The sequence below is a fragment of the Puntigrus tetrazona genome, chromosome 16, assembly GCF_018831695.1.
Source record: "Puntigrus tetrazona isolate hp1 chromosome 16, ASM1883169v1, whole genome shotgun sequence".
NCBI classification, from domain to species: Eukaryota; Metazoa; Chordata; class Actinopteri; order Cypriniformes; family Cyprinidae; genus Puntigrus; species Puntigrus tetrazona.
The window spans coordinates 10,094,252-10,112,137 of NC_056714.1; the positions used below are offsets into that span (position 1 = coordinate 10,094,252).

At 38.1% G+C, this 17,886-nt stretch overlaps 1 protein-coding gene across 1 annotated transcript in view; it reads right to left on the minus strand.

Moving 5' to 3' along the window:
* Window positions 1-5,311: 5,311 nt before the first annotated feature.
* Window positions 5,312-17,886, minus strand: part of triob (trio Rho guanine nucleotide exchange factor b) — a 94,732-nt gene continuing 82,157 nt past the window's right edge. The window contains 34 exon segments of the mRNA XM_043261624.1: window positions 5,312-5,356; window positions 5,358-5,437; window positions 5,440-5,643; window positions 5,646-5,856; window positions 6,629-6,677; window positions 6,679-6,724; window positions 6,727-6,764; window positions 6,859-6,984; window positions 6,986-7,057; window positions 7,166-7,239; window positions 7,322-7,442; window positions 9,265-9,427; window positions 9,542-9,569; window positions 9,666-9,804; window positions 10,073-10,091; window positions 10,094-10,135; window positions 10,138-10,318; window positions 11,514-11,986; window positions 11,989-12,126; window positions 12,637-12,817; window positions 12,909-13,001; window positions 13,003-13,085; window positions 13,088-13,100; window positions 13,390-13,467; window positions 13,819-13,869; window positions 14,012-14,104; window positions 14,206-14,295; window positions 14,938-15,007; window positions 15,110-15,125; window positions 15,128-15,212; window positions 15,354-15,420; window positions 16,188-16,336; window positions 16,417-16,512; window positions 17,704-17,874. Of these exon segments, the coding sequence (XP_043117559.1) occupies window positions 5,312-5,356; window positions 5,358-5,437; window positions 5,440-5,643; window positions 5,646-5,856; window positions 6,629-6,677; window positions 6,679-6,724; window positions 6,727-6,764; window positions 6,859-6,984; window positions 6,986-7,057; window positions 7,166-7,239; window positions 7,322-7,442; window positions 9,265-9,427; window positions 9,542-9,569; window positions 9,666-9,804; window positions 10,073-10,091; window positions 10,094-10,135; window positions 10,138-10,318; window positions 11,514-11,986; window positions 11,989-12,126; window positions 12,637-12,817; window positions 12,909-13,001; window positions 13,003-13,085; window positions 13,088-13,100; window positions 13,390-13,467; window positions 13,819-13,869; window positions 14,012-14,104; window positions 14,206-14,295; window positions 14,938-15,007; window positions 15,110-15,125; window positions 15,128-15,212; window positions 15,354-15,420; window positions 16,188-16,336; window positions 16,417-16,512; window positions 17,704-17,874 (3,585 nt within the window).

Here is a 17,886-nt window from a genome sequence, read left to right on the forward strand (position 1 = left end):
CTAAGTCCAGGTAGCTAATCAAATCCAAGATCTATATAAACATTTAGCAAAATGGCTTAGCAAACAATCTTGACTAGCTGGTACATTTTAGGTTATAGTGAAAATCACAGACAGAGAAGCTACCAAAAGATGCATGAGCAGCAACCATAGAGCATATGCAAAGATTTTTTTCTTTCCTGTCGCTCTAGTGCAGCAAGAAAACTAGAGATGAGGATATTTGTAAATCATTTTAGAGAATAAAATAAAAATAAATATACTTTAACATCAATCCAAAACCAAGAATTGACTATACTGAACAAACTGAGAAAGAAAACAAGGAAATATGTGGGACTATATGGTTCAGGCTAAACAAAGGCTAAGAAAACAAACTCAGACACAGACATATTTCTCTATTTTTGCTTCATGAATCAAACTAGGTTCTTACATAATCAATGGAGAGAACCACACTGCATAAGAGAGTCACTACACAAGTTGCATTTAGGAAATTAAGCAATGTATACAGAACAGCACAGAATTGATAAAGAGTTTGTGTCTGTTAAAACATATGTCATAAGATTTCCACAAGCCAAAGTTTGCATTATCATACGACCTGCAATGTCACTTTCGTTGCCTTCATGAGCAAACTCCTGGGATAAAAAGGACAAGAGAATGAATGATGAAAATTAAAATCATACACTGTAACTCGACCTCATCTGGTAAATAAATTTCTCAAAAAAAAAATAAATAAAATATAAAAATATGCACATATACACACACACACACACACACACACACACACATTATATATATATATAGTATATATATATATATATATATATATATATATATATATATATATATATATGCATATAAATTTCAATAAAAATAAAATAAAATATACATATATATATATATATATATATATATATATATATATATATATATATATATATATATATATATATATACATATACATACATGGATTAAAACAGAGATTTAATCCAAAAACTGGCAAAATAAAAATATACAAAGGCAGGCATACAGAACAAAAACAACGTAATAGACTTTGGCAAAAGATCATTGTATGGACATTGGCAAAAGATATATGCAATCCAACAAACTCCAAGACAAAGACACAGGACTTAAATATATATAATTTTTATTTTAGCAAGATTATTTGTATTTGTAGTTGAAAACATTGTGCAAGTAATTTCCACTTGAAACACATCACTACAGGCAGGTGTTTAATGTGCAAGTGTTTGCATTCCTATTAGGTATGCTGTGCAATAACAGATTAGAAGTATCGGGAATTGTAATAAAGTCAGAAGAAAGTCTTCCTTTTGGGGCAATTTCCATATACATACTGCATGTTATCAAATATACATGGAAAATTTCATCCATCCTTATTAAGTGTTAAAATCACAGTCTTTTCTCTTTGCATTCAAGAGGGTGATTTTATTTTTTAATAAATAAAAATCAAGCCAGTAGTGTGTATTGTTTTTTCACATACATTTAATTACAAGCAGATGTCACAGTATTTCTTAGCAATATATTTTAACATGAATTCATTAATTATATATATATATATATATATATATATATATATATATATATATATATATATATATATATATATATGTAGTTCTACTTAATGTGTTATATTTAATTTATTAATATTAAAATAACAAGAAATAATAATATTAATTAATAAAACAAAATTCTGATAATAATGTTTTATATAATAAAAAGTATGTAAATATGACATTAGCACACAAGATATATTAAATGCGTTTATGTTATGTGTCTCTAATAGCAACTGAAATAATTCTGTACATGTAATTACTATGCAGTTATTTTTTGCATGCACACACTTTTGCAAATACTGTCTCTTGAGGACCACATTTTTAATTATTTCTGTACAAGACAAATAGGGAAGTTTGCTTGAGCGATTTGACATTTTATTTAAATAACTCCATCCAAAAATATTGAAATACATTTCATCTCAAGGGGGGGGACATGTTGGTTTCAAAACATAAATATAAAGTTTTATTTTATATTTAATTGCGTTAGACCGTGTAATAGCGTGACTATGTTGACTATGTAATAACAAGGCTTAAATATACTTTTGTTCATTTTTTTGTTAAATAACAACTTGTTGTTTACTCTTTTAGCTATTGTTCCAATATTTTGCACAGGAACAAAAGTTCATTGCGACCACAAGACCAGAAGATGCCCTCTTTTACCTTTTAAACGTGTTCTTTTGAGCTAACCCAAGGACTGTTTTGTTTTCAATGCTCCATCACAGACTACAGTAACAGAGAGAAACCGATAACTTTGTATATTATCTCAAGCAATATCAGTGTTCCGGTAAGATATCTGATCAAATCAAGGCAGCTACATTTACAAACCATAAATATGATTCTCTCGTGCACTGATACTGCCATATTGCAGAATTATTAGACCGTCGATTAGGCTTTTCGATCCAATTAAAGTGTGTGCCTCCTGGTGGTACAGCATGCACGCTTACAAAAACTGCTCAGACGCGTTTGTCAATACCCCGCTATTACGACTATTTCAAACAAAAATGAGCAAAATACAAAAAATTTGTCATGGAAACTGTTTTCACGATTTCTTGTGAAAGCGTCTAGAGAGGGGGAATTTTGGTTCATAATAATGGAAGGTCGAATCTGAAGTTTTATTTTCGGTATGATAGGTTCACAGAGATCGTTTCGTTTTATTCGTCTGGTTATCTTACGCCTCGAAAGTCCGCCGAGCCACTAAATGTACTATTTGAATGTCACGGAGATCGAGCGGTGGTTCTCCCAAAGGAGCAGGCCTGCATGTGTGGGTGACGGCAGAACAACATTAGCCACAGTTCAAACTCGACAACAGACTTTTCACACATTGTAGAAAACAAAGCAGTATATCTTCACACAATCACAACCGCGGTGCGTGCTTCAAGCCGCGAAACAAAGTCGCAAACCTTTTCGTAAATGCGTAATTTTTCGTCTTATAATAACACGGGTGTGTCTACGTGCTCACGAGAAACTCCTTCAACTGGATATTTGCAACAGCAAACCGGAAACCAGCATCCGTAATAGGCCCAATTACGACAAAACGTGACCGTGCTAATTCATTGCATTTCTTGATTGGTTAAGGTGTAATCAGTGAGCATACTGTATGTATCCTTGATTGATTTTGTTCTGTAACGCGCTTACAGTTGCTTGCATGCCCACACCACTGCGGTGAGATCAGGACGCGCATAATAAGTCATTTATCTGTTTTGGGATCTCACCGCGATCTCACAGCACCTGCAGATGCAGTTTTCACACTTGCCTGTTTCTCTGCTGCCCCGGATGGTTTTCACATGGTCTGAGCCCTCAAGAGAGACACGTACAGGAAATGCGTAAAAAAAAAAAAAATATTAATCCTCAGATCAGAATAGAGATACGAGACAACAGCGCTGTTGAGCGGTTCTTCCAATCCCACACACACTTTACGGACAAATACACTGAGACCGAATAAAATGTTTCAATGTTTAATCTCAAAATAACCGAGGGTAAGTAATTTATGTACAGCACGTAACGTGCGAACATGTATGGTTTCTGTACAAAGAAATACTATACGTGCAAAATTAATATAGAGTCAAAAACATTCAAAATGACATTATGTAAAAACAGGTGTCGCTACGTCCAGGTTTTTTTTTTTTTTTTAATGGTGTCTGTACATCTATACATTATGAGAAACTGACTTAAATAAAACAACATTTAAATAAAACTCCTTTATATTCGGCAATAATTGCAATCGCTTTTAGTTGACATTAGTTATTTTTGAATTATCGGAGCACTGCAACTTCCCTCTTATACTTCAACCCACAATTTAGAGGCAATTCGCTTCATACTTTCTCCTGTACAGCAAAAAACATTACAAGGGGAACGATTCATCTCATTGTATTTAAAACGACGTGAACTGAAAACAGAATAATTCTTGTCGTTTAGTCATGCAAACTTACATTGACGGACTACTGCCACAATGAGCAGATGTGAAATTAAAATTCCTAATAATCGGACAATATGAAGCACTACTTCAGTTAACTTCGATTAACAAAAACCGAACAAGACACAATAAATAAATCAACAATCGATACAAGCGCACTCCTGCTCCAGGAGTCAGAACTGCATTCATAACTTATTGTTACAAATTATAACCACCAAAAAGGGAAAAGAAGTAGCATTTAGGTACGTGCACGAGTAACTTTGGTATAACGATGAAAATAACGACATTCGTAACAAATGCGTGACAGACACGAACCATTTTTCACCAATGAGGCTTAAGCTTACAAAATAATACTGAACACAGAAAACTCAGCAAAAGAGTCACGGACACGTCATATCTCAACTCGCGGTGGCCAACACACGTACTTAACAATGCTGATTTAACACGAATCATTATAAATAGCTGCAAAATGTTAAAGCCCCAACATTGCACATTTCAACAAATTACAAAAGAGTGCACGCTTGCTGTGGTATCTGACGGCTTCCCTGCCTTCGCCGGCTCGCCGGCTTGTATATTCTAACTGGTCAGTTGAAAGTCATGAGCGGCCGGTGAAAAAGCATTTGAAACACTGCAAATGAACACGAATGAAGGCAGGTCCAGTTTATTTACAACATAAGGCTGATAAGACAGATGCGCAGTTGAAATCAAAAGCTTATTTTCTACTTCCCGTCCGAGAGTTGCAGCTGTTAAAAGTCGTTTTTATTTCGTATGATCAATGTCCAATATGACTGTACGTTTATCAAACGGGGACTTGAGATGAATGCCATAGCGTAACCGATATTACTCCCGTTTAAAATAAGCTTTTTCTTTTTCTTTTTTTTTACTCCAAAACGTTCAGGATAAAGATATCATCTTTACTGTGCTTCTATACATGGTTTGTACAAAACGTAATCTTTCCTGAATATAGCTATTCAAATTACAGTACTCCACTGAAACAACCTGAAATACTTGAAATACTGTCCGAACATGAGGCTAAAACTTTCTGGCTCGGGGAATAAAAAAAAAAAAACTTAAAAGAATCCTCCTTCTTAATTCACATTTTTCTTGTGAGTTTTGTCCATACAAAGAGAAAACATGTACGTGTAGCAGAAATGAGTTTAGAAGGGATGGAAAAGGAACTTCAGAGTTTTGTCAGCAGCAGTTACAGTAATAGAGACCCAGAACCGTTTCAGAATGACTCTAAAAGAAGATTTCAGCATATATCAGCAACCTATACTCTCTCGATATCCTACTCAGGACTGCAGGAGAACGAGATTTGCACTTTTACGCTTTCTCTCAGCTCTGGCTGAGCAGGCGGCTGTGCAGGAATGCTCGGAAACTGGCCAATGGGTCGCAGGTCGCTCTGATGTTTCCTCCGCCCTATGAAAGAGATGAGTCTGGAAGTGTCGAGGCGAGCTGCTCCGAAGCTGCGCGCGGCTGCAGCCACGGTTGCTCTCGCAGGCAGACCTGCGCGCAGAGGGACGTCTGCACGGCTCGCCCTCGGAGCAGGACGCATAGCAGATCCCGCGCGCCGGACTCACCCCGCCGGAAGTAGTCCTCCGGGAAGCTGAAGTCGAGGCGGCAGATGTTCAGACAGGTCTCCCGACACTCGTCCAGGAAAGGGGACGCCCGCTGAGCATCACGCACGCCAGCACGCCTAGACTCCAGAGGTCAGAGGTCAGAGCCGCGGGCTCACCTAGAACCAGCTCAGGGGCGGAGAACTCTGGGCTGCCCAGCAGAGGGTGGATGTAACGGCGTGTTGGAGAGATGGGCCGTATCGTCAAGTCCGTCAGTTTGACTAGAGGCTGGGTTGACGCTTGCTCGATTAATACATTCTCGGGCTGAAAAATCACTTAACGGAGATAAGTATGAGATAGGAAACACATGACAGGTTCAAAATGTAAAAATAGGAATTAAATAGCACGAGTGACGTAATCCAGTCAACTATTCAAAAGAGCAACGCTCTCCCCTTTTATTATGTTTTATTTTTAACCACAGACGCCACAACATCTCTAGAAGTGGCAAAGTATTAAAATAGAAGCGATTAGTCAGTGTTGACTTATAGGGTGTAAATTGGATGATTCATTACTTATGAATATAAATAAGACCTTAACCTTTTGACTCCAAAGCACATTAAGACACAACATTTGACCTGTTTCACAAGTCAAGTTAGTACTGTAGCATATCTTATTGGTATATTACTTAGATTTAGATGTATGTGTTGTATTGATACTTCATTTGTTAGTCATTTGATCCATGCAATGTTTCATATTAAATTGTTACATCCCTATTTGTTTAGACGAACAGTTTGAACTAATAAGGATACATTTTGTTAGTGTTTCTGTTTAAAATTATATCTCAGTACTGAATAATGATTTGTATTTGTATTCAGTGTGTTTTCTTTAGGGTTTACAATTTTTATTCATAAAGATTTAGGATCTCCTGGTTGAAGATTTAGGATCTCCTGTTGTTAAATGAATTTGACAGTTGTTGAGTAAATATATTAAAATAATAAATTGGTTTTTGAGAAGAGCCAGTCAAGCGCCATCTTGGTATCCTTTTTCCAAAAATGACCAACTGATTTATTAAGAATAATTCTATGGAAAGGCTCACCTTCAAGTCAAGATGAGCAATCCTACATGTGTGAAGGTAGTGTAAAGCTTAGAATGTCCTGTAGATAAAGAGACACCTTTTCTTCTGTTAGGTTCCCCAGCTTACAATATAGTCCAGGAGACGACCTTGATCAGCGCTGATGTGCAAAAAAACAAAAAGCTAAATTAACTGACGGTATCACTAGCATGTGAGACTATATTGTTACAGATCAAGTAAAGAAGTCCACGTACATCTCCAGGATGAGGACGTAACTGGCTGGGGTCTCGTAAGTGTCCAGCAGGCCCACCAAGTGAGGATGCTGAAGACACTGTAGGACACCCATCTCCTGAACCACCTGCTCTCGACGCATTAGCTTTATTTACTAGCTTAGCGGCCACCGATTGCCTGCTTCCTCTTTGCTCACACCACTTAGTGACAGCAAACCTGCCTCTAGAGACAGACAGAAAACAAACATTAGCTGGTTCGGACCGTAAGCTGCGTGTATAGAGATATTATTTGATTCATTCAGTATATCAGAACAGTTCATTTGTACAGTACCTCCCCAATTCCATGACTTCAGTGTAGTGGGACTCAAAGTTATCCTTCCAGAGAGATCCCGTCACAGGACGTGCCTGCGCAAAAAAGCGACGCCGGTAAATCAGCTGCTATTTCAGCTTTTTCGCTTTAAGTAGCGTTAAATGAAAACCAACTGACCAAGCACCTGAGGTAGGCTGATGATGTCACTGAGCCCACGTCATTAGAGGCGATGCAGGTGTAGCTGCCGCTGTCATCCAGAGAGGCAGGTGAGATACGGAGGGTCACTTCCCCTGTCTCACTGAACAAAACATTTAGCAATTAGGTGGGCAAAATGTATAAAATGTAACATTCAAAAACAAAAATATACAGCATTTTTGTCTAGAATATACTGGACTGGTAAAATGCTCTATTCAGTGGTCAGATATTATTGAGTAATTACTGCTAAACTATATTTGAAGAGTTCATTTGCAAAAGCAGATATGTCCGATATGTCAGATATGTTTCATTGTTTTTAACGCTTTTCAAAAATCATGTTTTTCATTGTGCATTCTAAATAATCTCAATCAAACTGCAGTTGGTTTATATTGACTAGATTAATGAATAACTTTATAAAACAATTATCTAACACAATAAAAACGATGAAAACATGATTGCATGAATATTTTTGAAAGGTTTGCAAATAAACTCTTCATATTGACCAATTTTATTTTAGAAGCAAATGAAGTGATCTTTAAAATGATTTAATTAATTAAAATTACATTTTTATTTTAATGATTGTAATAATTAAAATTACATTTTCATTTGCATCAATATTTAATGCACATTTATTAATTTATTTGGTAATCATGTAACAAGCAACACAGTGACTAATCAATTTTTGGTGAAAATGGCATAAATAATTTTCTTCTTGTGCCATATTTTCTTTAGTAATTTATGCTTCAAATTAAAAAATCTACTTAGGGATTTTGCTCACAAAAGAAATAAGATAAGGTGCAAGATAAGATGAGAGGTTAAGTTCGTCAAACCGATAGCAATGACAAATTGCAAAACTAAATTAATTTTTTTATTTGTCAAATCTGATCGAATGCAGTGTATGTAATAAGCAACATAATGTACAGTCAACTAGTCATTACCAGAAAAGAAATCCCTGTGCAAAATACAAGGTGCTTCACATCTGGTTCCTGATCACCCGGTCAGGGGTTGTTTTTTGTGTGTGTGTGTCTGTGTCTCTGTGTGTGTGTGTGCATGAGTTTGTAAAATAAATAAATATATATTTAAGTATTTAAATAAAAAATTTTTGTAAAAATTTGTTTTATTTAAATAGTTACAGCATTTAAATTTTCATAAAAAAACATGTTACAGAAGGTATGCACATCTAGCAGGTGAAAAGAAAGAATGATGAGAGTACCACAAAAACCCTAAAAACAAAAAAAAAACGCTGGCACACCGTAGCTTCAAAAGCAGAAAAATATTATACAATAAATTATTTTAAGGTGTACTTGTTACAGTGTATACATTTAAGTACTGTGTAATATTCATTAACTACATGTACTTACTATACGGTTAGTGTTTGGGTTAGGGCTACCTGCATGTATTAATCTATTGCTATTATAATAGTAACTACACGTAACATGACACAAAAATAAAGTGTTACCCAAAACATGTACACTTTTTCACCTGAAACCTTTTTGTGCCGCGTGGATCCTTTATCAACAGCTACATGGTTTTGGTGAGAAAATGGCACTAATATTTTTCTCCTTTGCAGCTATAGTATAGCCATTTTTTCTTTCTTGTTTAGCAATTCATTTTTACAGTTCAAAAATGTATTTAGGAATTTACTCGAAATCAAATCAAGCATTGTGCAAAAGATGAGAGATCAAGTTCGTCAAACCAAAACTGCGTTAACTAAATTGACCGAATGCAGTCAATGGACAAAATGACGACAATTTCAAAGAAATATTTAGCTTGGAAAATGTTTCTTTCAGTAAACAGTTATGAAACCAGCAAAATGACTGTGCATCCTTCCCAATCAACAAGATCGTGAACCATAAAGCAAAAGTGCCCCCTGCAGTCTGTATGAGTGCACGGCATGTAAGAAGATGCCTGTGTAGTGGTTTTACCTGTGTGTGAGTGTGTATCTTCCTCCAGTGCTGAGAGTGCTCTGGTCAGGCCCTCTCCAACAGACCGAGGCTTTGGGCTGCCCACAGATCTTACAGCGGAGAGTTACACTGTCGCCCCTGTCGCACACCACCTCACTCAGGGGGACTACGAACTCTGGGGGAACTGCTGCCAGCAAATCAGAAACTTACAGTCATTCGGCTGTTTCATTATGACACGTAAACCATTTAATACATGCAGAGAGATTTCCAAGAACGAAAGAACAATATTCTAACTTACCGTCATAAATGTAGTTGGGGTTCAAAAGCTGCAAAAATACGAGCGATTATGTATTGTTGAATGTTCGTGCTGTATGTAGAAATTGTATATGAGTAATGATTACATTAGATTGTTAAGGTAGTACCTTTACAGAAACCTTATTGGCTGATACATCTCTAGACTTGCGATAGCCATTCTCTGGTTTGCTTTCTTTCTTGCCCTCTTTGTCTCTCTTTTCAGACTTTCGTCTGATGCGTAGAGCTGTGTGCCACGATGAGGACTTCCTGAATGACAAATAAAGCACTCACTATTCACAGTTAGACTATAATTCAAAGCTGGATTATAATCGTTAGCTGACAAAGAAGAAGTTACTATCATTTGAAAAACAATGGCGTCATGAACACTTACAACTTCACTTACATATTTAAAACACCTTCTTAACTAATACACTGATACACATCTTATTTTGACAATTATTTGATCAATTAAAGAAATAAATAAGTGACTAAACAGCCAGTGTATAATCAATAACAATCAATAAACAATTCTCACTTGAGGGTTCCATCGGGTAGTCGGGAATGATGATGGAGGTGTGACCCAGAACGTGGCCGGGATCCAGCCCTCGGCTGCTGGGCCTTGTTCTGTGGCGGCACGGAAAACTAGAAACATGTTTTGCTGGTTAGAGGCCAATATCTGCACAACCTCTCCTTGATACACGCTGATCTCATCTTCTTTTAGAGCCACATAGTCCTGGGTCACCAACATGGTTGACACACTGCTGCTGCTGCTGCTTTCACTCTAAAACCAGACAAACATCAGAGAAGCTTTTATACTACATATATTTCTTTAATTATTGTTTATTTGATTAAACATGTTTGCACATGAAGAATGTTGAACATATTTAGTGAGCTGATCAGAGAGCGAGAATAAAGCAAGCGAGAGCAGTTCTAAAAAAAGATTAACAATTAGTTTACAAGAACCTCTTACGTTTACACCAAAGAGTTGTTCACACTGACAGTTCACAGCTAAATTGCTGATGGTTTTCCAGACTCTGTACTTTTGGTTAAGTATATGATGAGGTGGATAAGCTCAGATGTCTACCACTGATGGTTACCACAACACTTTGAACTCTGTAGCACTATTGATCATGTTTCTTCTAATTGCTTACTATCATTAAAAATGAATGACTGCTGGCCTCTTTGTTGCTGCAAATTGCTTTCAGTGTGATTACCCCTTAAGACTATTGGTTAAATAAGGAAATCTAACACCCTCAAAGACACCGTGAAATCAACATTGGAGTTTTGTGGTCTTTTAATATATATATAGTTAATATGCTAGTGGACCGCTGAAAGTTCTCTTATCCACTCATGTACACAAATGTTTTATCCAATAAAATGCTCTCTGGAATGAGAATATACCTTCCCTAATCCTCATACTTGCTTCTGATGCAAATAAAATCTACTTGCTATTTAAAAAAAAAAAAAAAAAGAAAAGTCTCCTGATATGTCTCTCTCCAAATTCCTCTGTCAATAGTTAACAAATCAGCACAGGGCCTTGACACTCCAATATATTTTAAATGGATTACACCAAAAATCCTAAAAAAAAGCTGTAAGCAGGTTAAAAAGAAAAAGAGTTAGTAATTGTTAGTTGGCTGTGGTTTACGTGCTCCTTATGCTTGCATATTAGGTCTTCTCAGGCAGTTAGAGAAAGAACATCCTGCCAGTTCAGAGCAGATAGAGTCAGCAGAAATAGTCAACGGATGTACAGAGTTTCTGAGAAACTCTCAAGGAGTTATCCTGGTTAACAGTGCATGTTGTTAGTTGCTCAGCACAGTCAAACCAGGCCAGTTAATATGCACAAAAGCCTGTGTGAATCTTCTTAGTTCCAAGTGAATGCACATACAGTATACCCCAGCGGGTTAGTATAAAGCCAGAGGTGGAGGGGAAGCAGGACTAGGCCTCACTGAAGCCAGGAGCTAGAGTTTGGCTCTTACCCCATTGCTGTGAGTGGAATGCAGGGACTGCTCACTGGTGGAGGAGCAAGTACTGATGCGGTCCAACTCCTTACTGTGGGTGGAGTGCCTGCGAGTCTGACACTGGTTGCGACTCAACGTGTCACTCTGCTCTGTGTAAGAGCCAGGCCTGCCAGTAGGTGAGACTGGCACTGAGGCCCAAAACGGGGAGCCCTTCTGGACTGAAAAGTTCTGAGGGTTCAAGGGGGAGAGAATTGGCGAAGGGACTCTGAGACGGGGCTTTGTTAGGGTGAGAGACAGGGGTGCAACTGTGGCTCTTGGAATGGGTGCTTCTTCGCGTAGCTCCTTCAAGGGGCTCTCCAGGACCCGCATCCTAGGGACCTCACCGTTTAGGTCCTGGTCTGGAAGAGGACACGTACCTGAAGTGCGGTCATCTGGGGCGGGGGCGTGGTGGTGCTGCACGGGTTGAGGGGCACGAGAAGAAGGTTGAGGATTCGGGAACCTCGGGACCGAGAGCCACAGCTGGAACCCATGGCAGAGCTGCTGCTACCCCCCGGAAGTCCACTGCTGCTGGGTCCACCCAGAACGCTTGCCCCAACATGATTCCGTTGGTATTCAATGGGTGAAGTCAGTGCTGAAAAGACAAGAGGCAAGTAATGTATGTAATAAACCCAGTTATAAGACATTTTATGATGTTCTTAGAATCAATGTTTTGTCAATGTCAAGTTTTCCTGCGAAATTGGGCTACTTTAACTCTGTTGCTGCGGGTTGAAGCAATCCCACTAAAATATTATATGTAATGCGACAACACTAATCATGCTATCAATTGTTGAATAACTAGTTGATCTTGGCTCCCCTATTTCTTCAGTATTATCTTCAAATGCCAATTCACAACTATTGTCTTACAATTAATTAAATTGTTAATGTAAATAATTGAATTCAAATCAGTGTCCAATCCTTCTCCAGGTACTACACTCATGTAATGCAACATATAGTACACATATTATGTGGCCAATCCCACTAGAGAAGTATGAGGTAAAGCCAATTACTTGGTGGTTGTTCATAGTTTGTGGTGCTTCAAACGTATTACATTTTGGCAGCAGATATTTAGCCACTAACACTCAAAATTCTACAATCGTGTTACCATTGAGGAAGTTTCTCTGGTTCTCCAGGATGCTGCTGATCTGCTGGATCCAGGTGAGGCAAACCGCCCGGTTGGAGGAATGGAGGACATAGTGCTCTGAACTGCCAGTGGATGACCTTGAGGTCAAAATAAACTTACAAGGGTCATTGTCAGGACTCTCTTCTAGACCCAACCAACTGACCTGCACAGCAGAGAGAAAGAGAGAGACAGGAGATAAATGTTTTACTTTCTATACTTTGTATAGCACTATAGGAGTGGTTCTGTAGACACACCTTTATGCTGTTCTTAAACAAATAGCCTGGCATAGAGAAGCCCTTCTTTTTATCCAGAGGTTCACTGAAGATAACTATCTGCTCAAAGAGAAAAGACACGCCTCTCTTTCATGCGGGAAAGGAGACCACCATCCTGGTCGGAGACCAAGAAGGTGTCCTGGAGAAGCAGTCTTCCTGGGCTACAATTTTCCCCTAGAAGAAAAAATTAACAATGCTTAGACCTCAAAACAGTTTAAATTTCCTTGAATGTCCAAAAAAAAAACCCTGCACTAAAAAAGAACATTCAATACAAGTACATTGCTCTATCCACCAAATGACAAACTTTCACTGTCATATTTGGTTTGATTAGTTTTGATATAGAAAAAAACATTTGTGAAAAACTTGTGGACTTATTTATGTACATACAACTGTTAATGGATGTGCTTTTAGCTTTCCTCCTACGCACTCACAAACTTTTGCAAATAAGAGAAATGCATCTTACATCAAATCCTTGGAGGCGTCCAACATTCATCATGTCATTGCAGCGTTTTGGAACAACACACATCACCTCTACAGCTTTCTGTGAGAGAGCATATGCAGCTTAGTACTAGTGCTTGCCTGTGTAAAATTTGCCACCATAATACAAAGAAGTTATGGGTGGTTACTATGGTGTTGCAATTGTATGTGCATATGTCTATGAAAGTTTGTGTACTGTGGTAAAAGGATCGCAGTATAGGCAAACAACATTTGGATTTGAAATCAAAATAATGGATGAATGTTGTGTTTGTGGTAAACCGCGGATAAGAAGCAGACTGCAAACTGATCCTGTTTGATAGCACAACGGGTTTGTGCTGCTTTTTGCACTGCAGAGGTAATGCAAACTAAGCATGTGTGAAACAAGCATAACCCATAATTTAACAAATACCTTTACCTCTAATTCTATAGTGTCCAATCCAGCCTTTTTGGAGAACTTGAGAAAATCCTAAATTAAAACAAGGCAGAACAATTATAAGAAACATTCATGTTGAAAGATAATGGTCTTTTCTCAACACCTATTCTTTACAAAACACGGGTCAGTAATTGCAAGGAATGGCAACATTGCTACTGCAATTTCACTGCCTGACCTTCAGAAGAAGCTGGTATTTCATGATCCGCTGCACTGGTTTAATCAGTAGATCTGTGATCTGTAGCCTGTGGCCCAACCTCTGTTTTAAATCCTGATGAACATATAAAGAAAAGATGGTTATCAGTCTGTCTAACTTTTTTATGACTCATGTTTAAATGTCAGGAAGAAAGTAGGCAGCGAACTGAGTCTTACCTCAAAATAAGTGTCGATGTACTCTGAAACAATGTGCTCTGATTTGGGCTTGTTTTGGCAGTAGACAATGTACATGTGCAGTCTCCGTTCCTGAAGCCAAAACAGAATTTCAGACAACGAAGGTCAAAACTTAAAGAGGAGAGTTCCTGTTCTTCATGGTGCTTTCCAGCTGGGCTAACATATAGAAACAGCTATGATTCAACCGCTCACTAAGCTACTGCATGTAACACACAGACCACTTTCTTAAACTACAAGTATGGCATTTAATGGAAAAGTTCACCCAAAATGTAAATCTGTCCTGATTTTCTTACACTTGTGCCATGTTTTTATTCTGTCGATTGTAAAAGTAAGTATTTTAAAAAATGTTTTACCTACACAATAAAAGCACTATATATTTGTATAGCCCTTTTACGCATTATACAAAGCTTTCCAAAAATGTTTTTTAGCTAGGACTGCATTAACTGCTTTTAATGGCTTAGAGGTGAAGTGTGCCATTTTCAGGGGTGTAGAAATACTCGCATCTCACCTAAATGTATAGAAAAACAACGATATGTGATTCATAAGTTGTTTCATTGTTGTGTGTATAGGCACTGCAGCTTTATGATGTTAACAACCATTGCTCTATGTGTTTGAACATCCCCACTGACACAGCAACATGATATAAGTTTGAGATGGGAATATCTATTTAATTTAATGATATTTGTCAAAACCCCACAATGAATGATTTCATACCTGTCTTATAAACAGGGGCGCGAGTCTATCTGGGTCTTCCAAGCACTTCTCTAGTTCACCAAGAAAGAAGCTACAAAGATGAGAGGTGAGACATTAAAGACAGGAAATGAAAGTAGGGGGTCTTGGTGGTATTTACGAGAACGATCATCTTAAGTGTGTCAATTTCACGTACTCTTTATGCCAGTCAAAATCTGGTGAATGTTGCCAAAGACGATCTTATCTTTGCCCTTCATGTCGTCGGGTACACCATCCTCTTTCATCCTGCTCATGTACCCCTGCAGTTGCCAGAACATATTAGCATGGTTACCATATGGAGCCAGCAACTTACTCGATGACCAACGAATGCGTTCAGTGACATGTGGTCACCATAGTGATCCCACTGCAGTATTCGTTAAAAGGACTGAACGTAAACCCACCTCCACGACTGCACCAAGGTCTCTCACATAGTCTCTCTCTGTCTCCACAAGTTCCAGCAGTACATAGCTGAAAATGAAAGAGAAAACACGTTCACATACAAATCAAAGAACAATTCAAGATGGCAGGCAGAGTCAAAAGAAACATATTTCGTTTGGTATAAAAATGTACCTATAAAAAATATTTCTAATTAAGAAATCTAATTAAAGTGTACCCCATATTGAGTGTACTACACATTTTTATGCTTATTATGCTATTCTAGAGGAATCAATGCTGTCTATCTGCCTTTTCAAATGACTCATGTCAATGTTCCTCAATGCATTGGTCTCTGTAGAATAAACCTTGAAACTAACTGAACTGAATGTAAAGCTTTATAAATGAGAAACTATTTCAAACAGTTTGCTTCTGACCTTTAAAAGCAAACACAATAATTATGAGACAATTCATGTGTCGAAATACATAAACAATATGCTACATGACCTGTTTTGAACCATTTGAATTAAACAAGAGCATTCAAAGTCAGCAAAGAGTCATCTACATTTACAATGTATCAAATAGTCAGTATGACTCTTTTCTGTTCCACACTTCCCACTAATTGTCTTATTTTGCTCTTTGGCCATTTAAGTGTCTTTTTAGTTATCTGTGATACCTCTCTGAACCTCTGGAAGCTGCAACACTTTTTGTACAGAGGTCAAAACATCAACACTTAGAGATACTTGGAGGCTCTGACATAACCTTGTCACTAAAACAATACACACATGGGACTTAATTTTGGTGTGGCCTTACAACTGCTAGGTTTTTTAGAGAGCATATTTATAAATAGGAGAGAAACACACTGTCGTCTCTTGAGGAAGCCAGTCTTGCGTTCATCCATCTCATCGATGGGAGATGAGGAAGACAGTAGTGAGTTATCTGACGGATTGCAGGAAGGGCTACTGCTATCTCCTCGCTCAACAGGGAGAGAACTAGGCCTGTCCTCCAGGTTCTGTGAAAGAAAAAGCAGACCATGCAAAAACATTATAATGGACTCGAGCTATGATTACCTACACCTCTGTGATCTCTTACCATTTTGCTCTTGACGAGTTCCTCAATGGCGCTGACCAGTTCAGCTGCACTCGGTGTCTCTGAGCTGCTGGGACGTCCAGACAGACGGGAGGTAGCCTACACAAAAAAGATAAAAAGGAAGAATGTTTTGAATCTTACTTAAGTAGGACTCTCACAAAAATTAAACGGAACGAAACAAAACAAAAAACTAAAAAACAAAACAAAAACTTGCACGATAAAAGACCTTTATGTGTTTTTCATGAGGCCTAGTCCCTTAGGAGGTATAAAAAATGAGCCACAAAGACTTTAATATTTATTTATTTTGTGAATCTGCAAAGATGCTCACCATTGTAGTGTTCTTACAAAGAAGACGGAAACATTCCAGTCCAAATATGGCAATGGGTGTGGTTTCTGTGTTCGCCAGCCAATCAGGGGCTGATTTCAGAGTGGTGGGGGCATATATAGGGGGATGGAAGTGGGAACTTTGGTTTGGAATATTTAGGTTGTTTTGGGTGAGGAGTAGTGCACACATGGCCCATCGCATGTGATGGTACGCACTCCTGAATACTCCATTAAGGGGCACATGGCGGGTCACGGACAAGGTCAAGGGCTTTATCAGTCAAATTTTGAGAAATGCTACTGAACAGGATCAGTTTCTGTGCCTCAATAAACAAGCTCTGGTAAAGCATAACTGAGGACATGTGGAGTATTCAAAATAAATGCATGGACAAGAAGGACAATATACAGTGAGGATGAGGAATAAAAGTAGAAAAAATGGCTGCAAATAAAGGTAAGAGTAGGAGAACGTCGAAGGAGAGTAAACTACATAGAGAGATAAGGAAACTGAGACAAAACAGAGGCAGAACAGAAATCAACATAATGCTGGAGAACATTAAGAAACAAAGAGAAAACAGACAGCAGTTAGAGAGGCCTATCAAAGGACCTATCATCATGAGGTCAAAATGAAGTCAGCATGAAAGCATATTTAAACAGATTTTATGTCCACAGTAAGCTCTGATCCACAAGGCACTGAATGCATCATTAAAAGTAGGCATTATACTAGAAATGACCTGAAGGCAAACTTAGTTGATTGTGTAGGACTGTTTTTCTGCCTATAACACTGCTTGCATGTGCCTTTGTGAGTCTTTTGACCAGGACATGGACAGCATGTGCACAGTAAGACCAGGATATATATTTAATATTCAGCATACAGGGTCTGATTCTACATCAGCATTTTTAAAGCAGTAATAAAATCTCAAAACATCTCAAAAAACCAAATATTTGACAGAGATATATTCTGGCATTTACCTTGTCCTCCTGGGAGTCCTGATGCAGAAGGCTGTGCTGTTGGATGGCCATAGGGGGCGGCAGGGGAACCGAGTCAGGCCCTTCCTCCCCTTCCTCCTCACCACAGCTCTGCATCCCCGAAGAGGAAGACTTAGACAGAGTGCCACTGCTCAATCCTTCATTTCTCATCCTCTGTAAGAAACA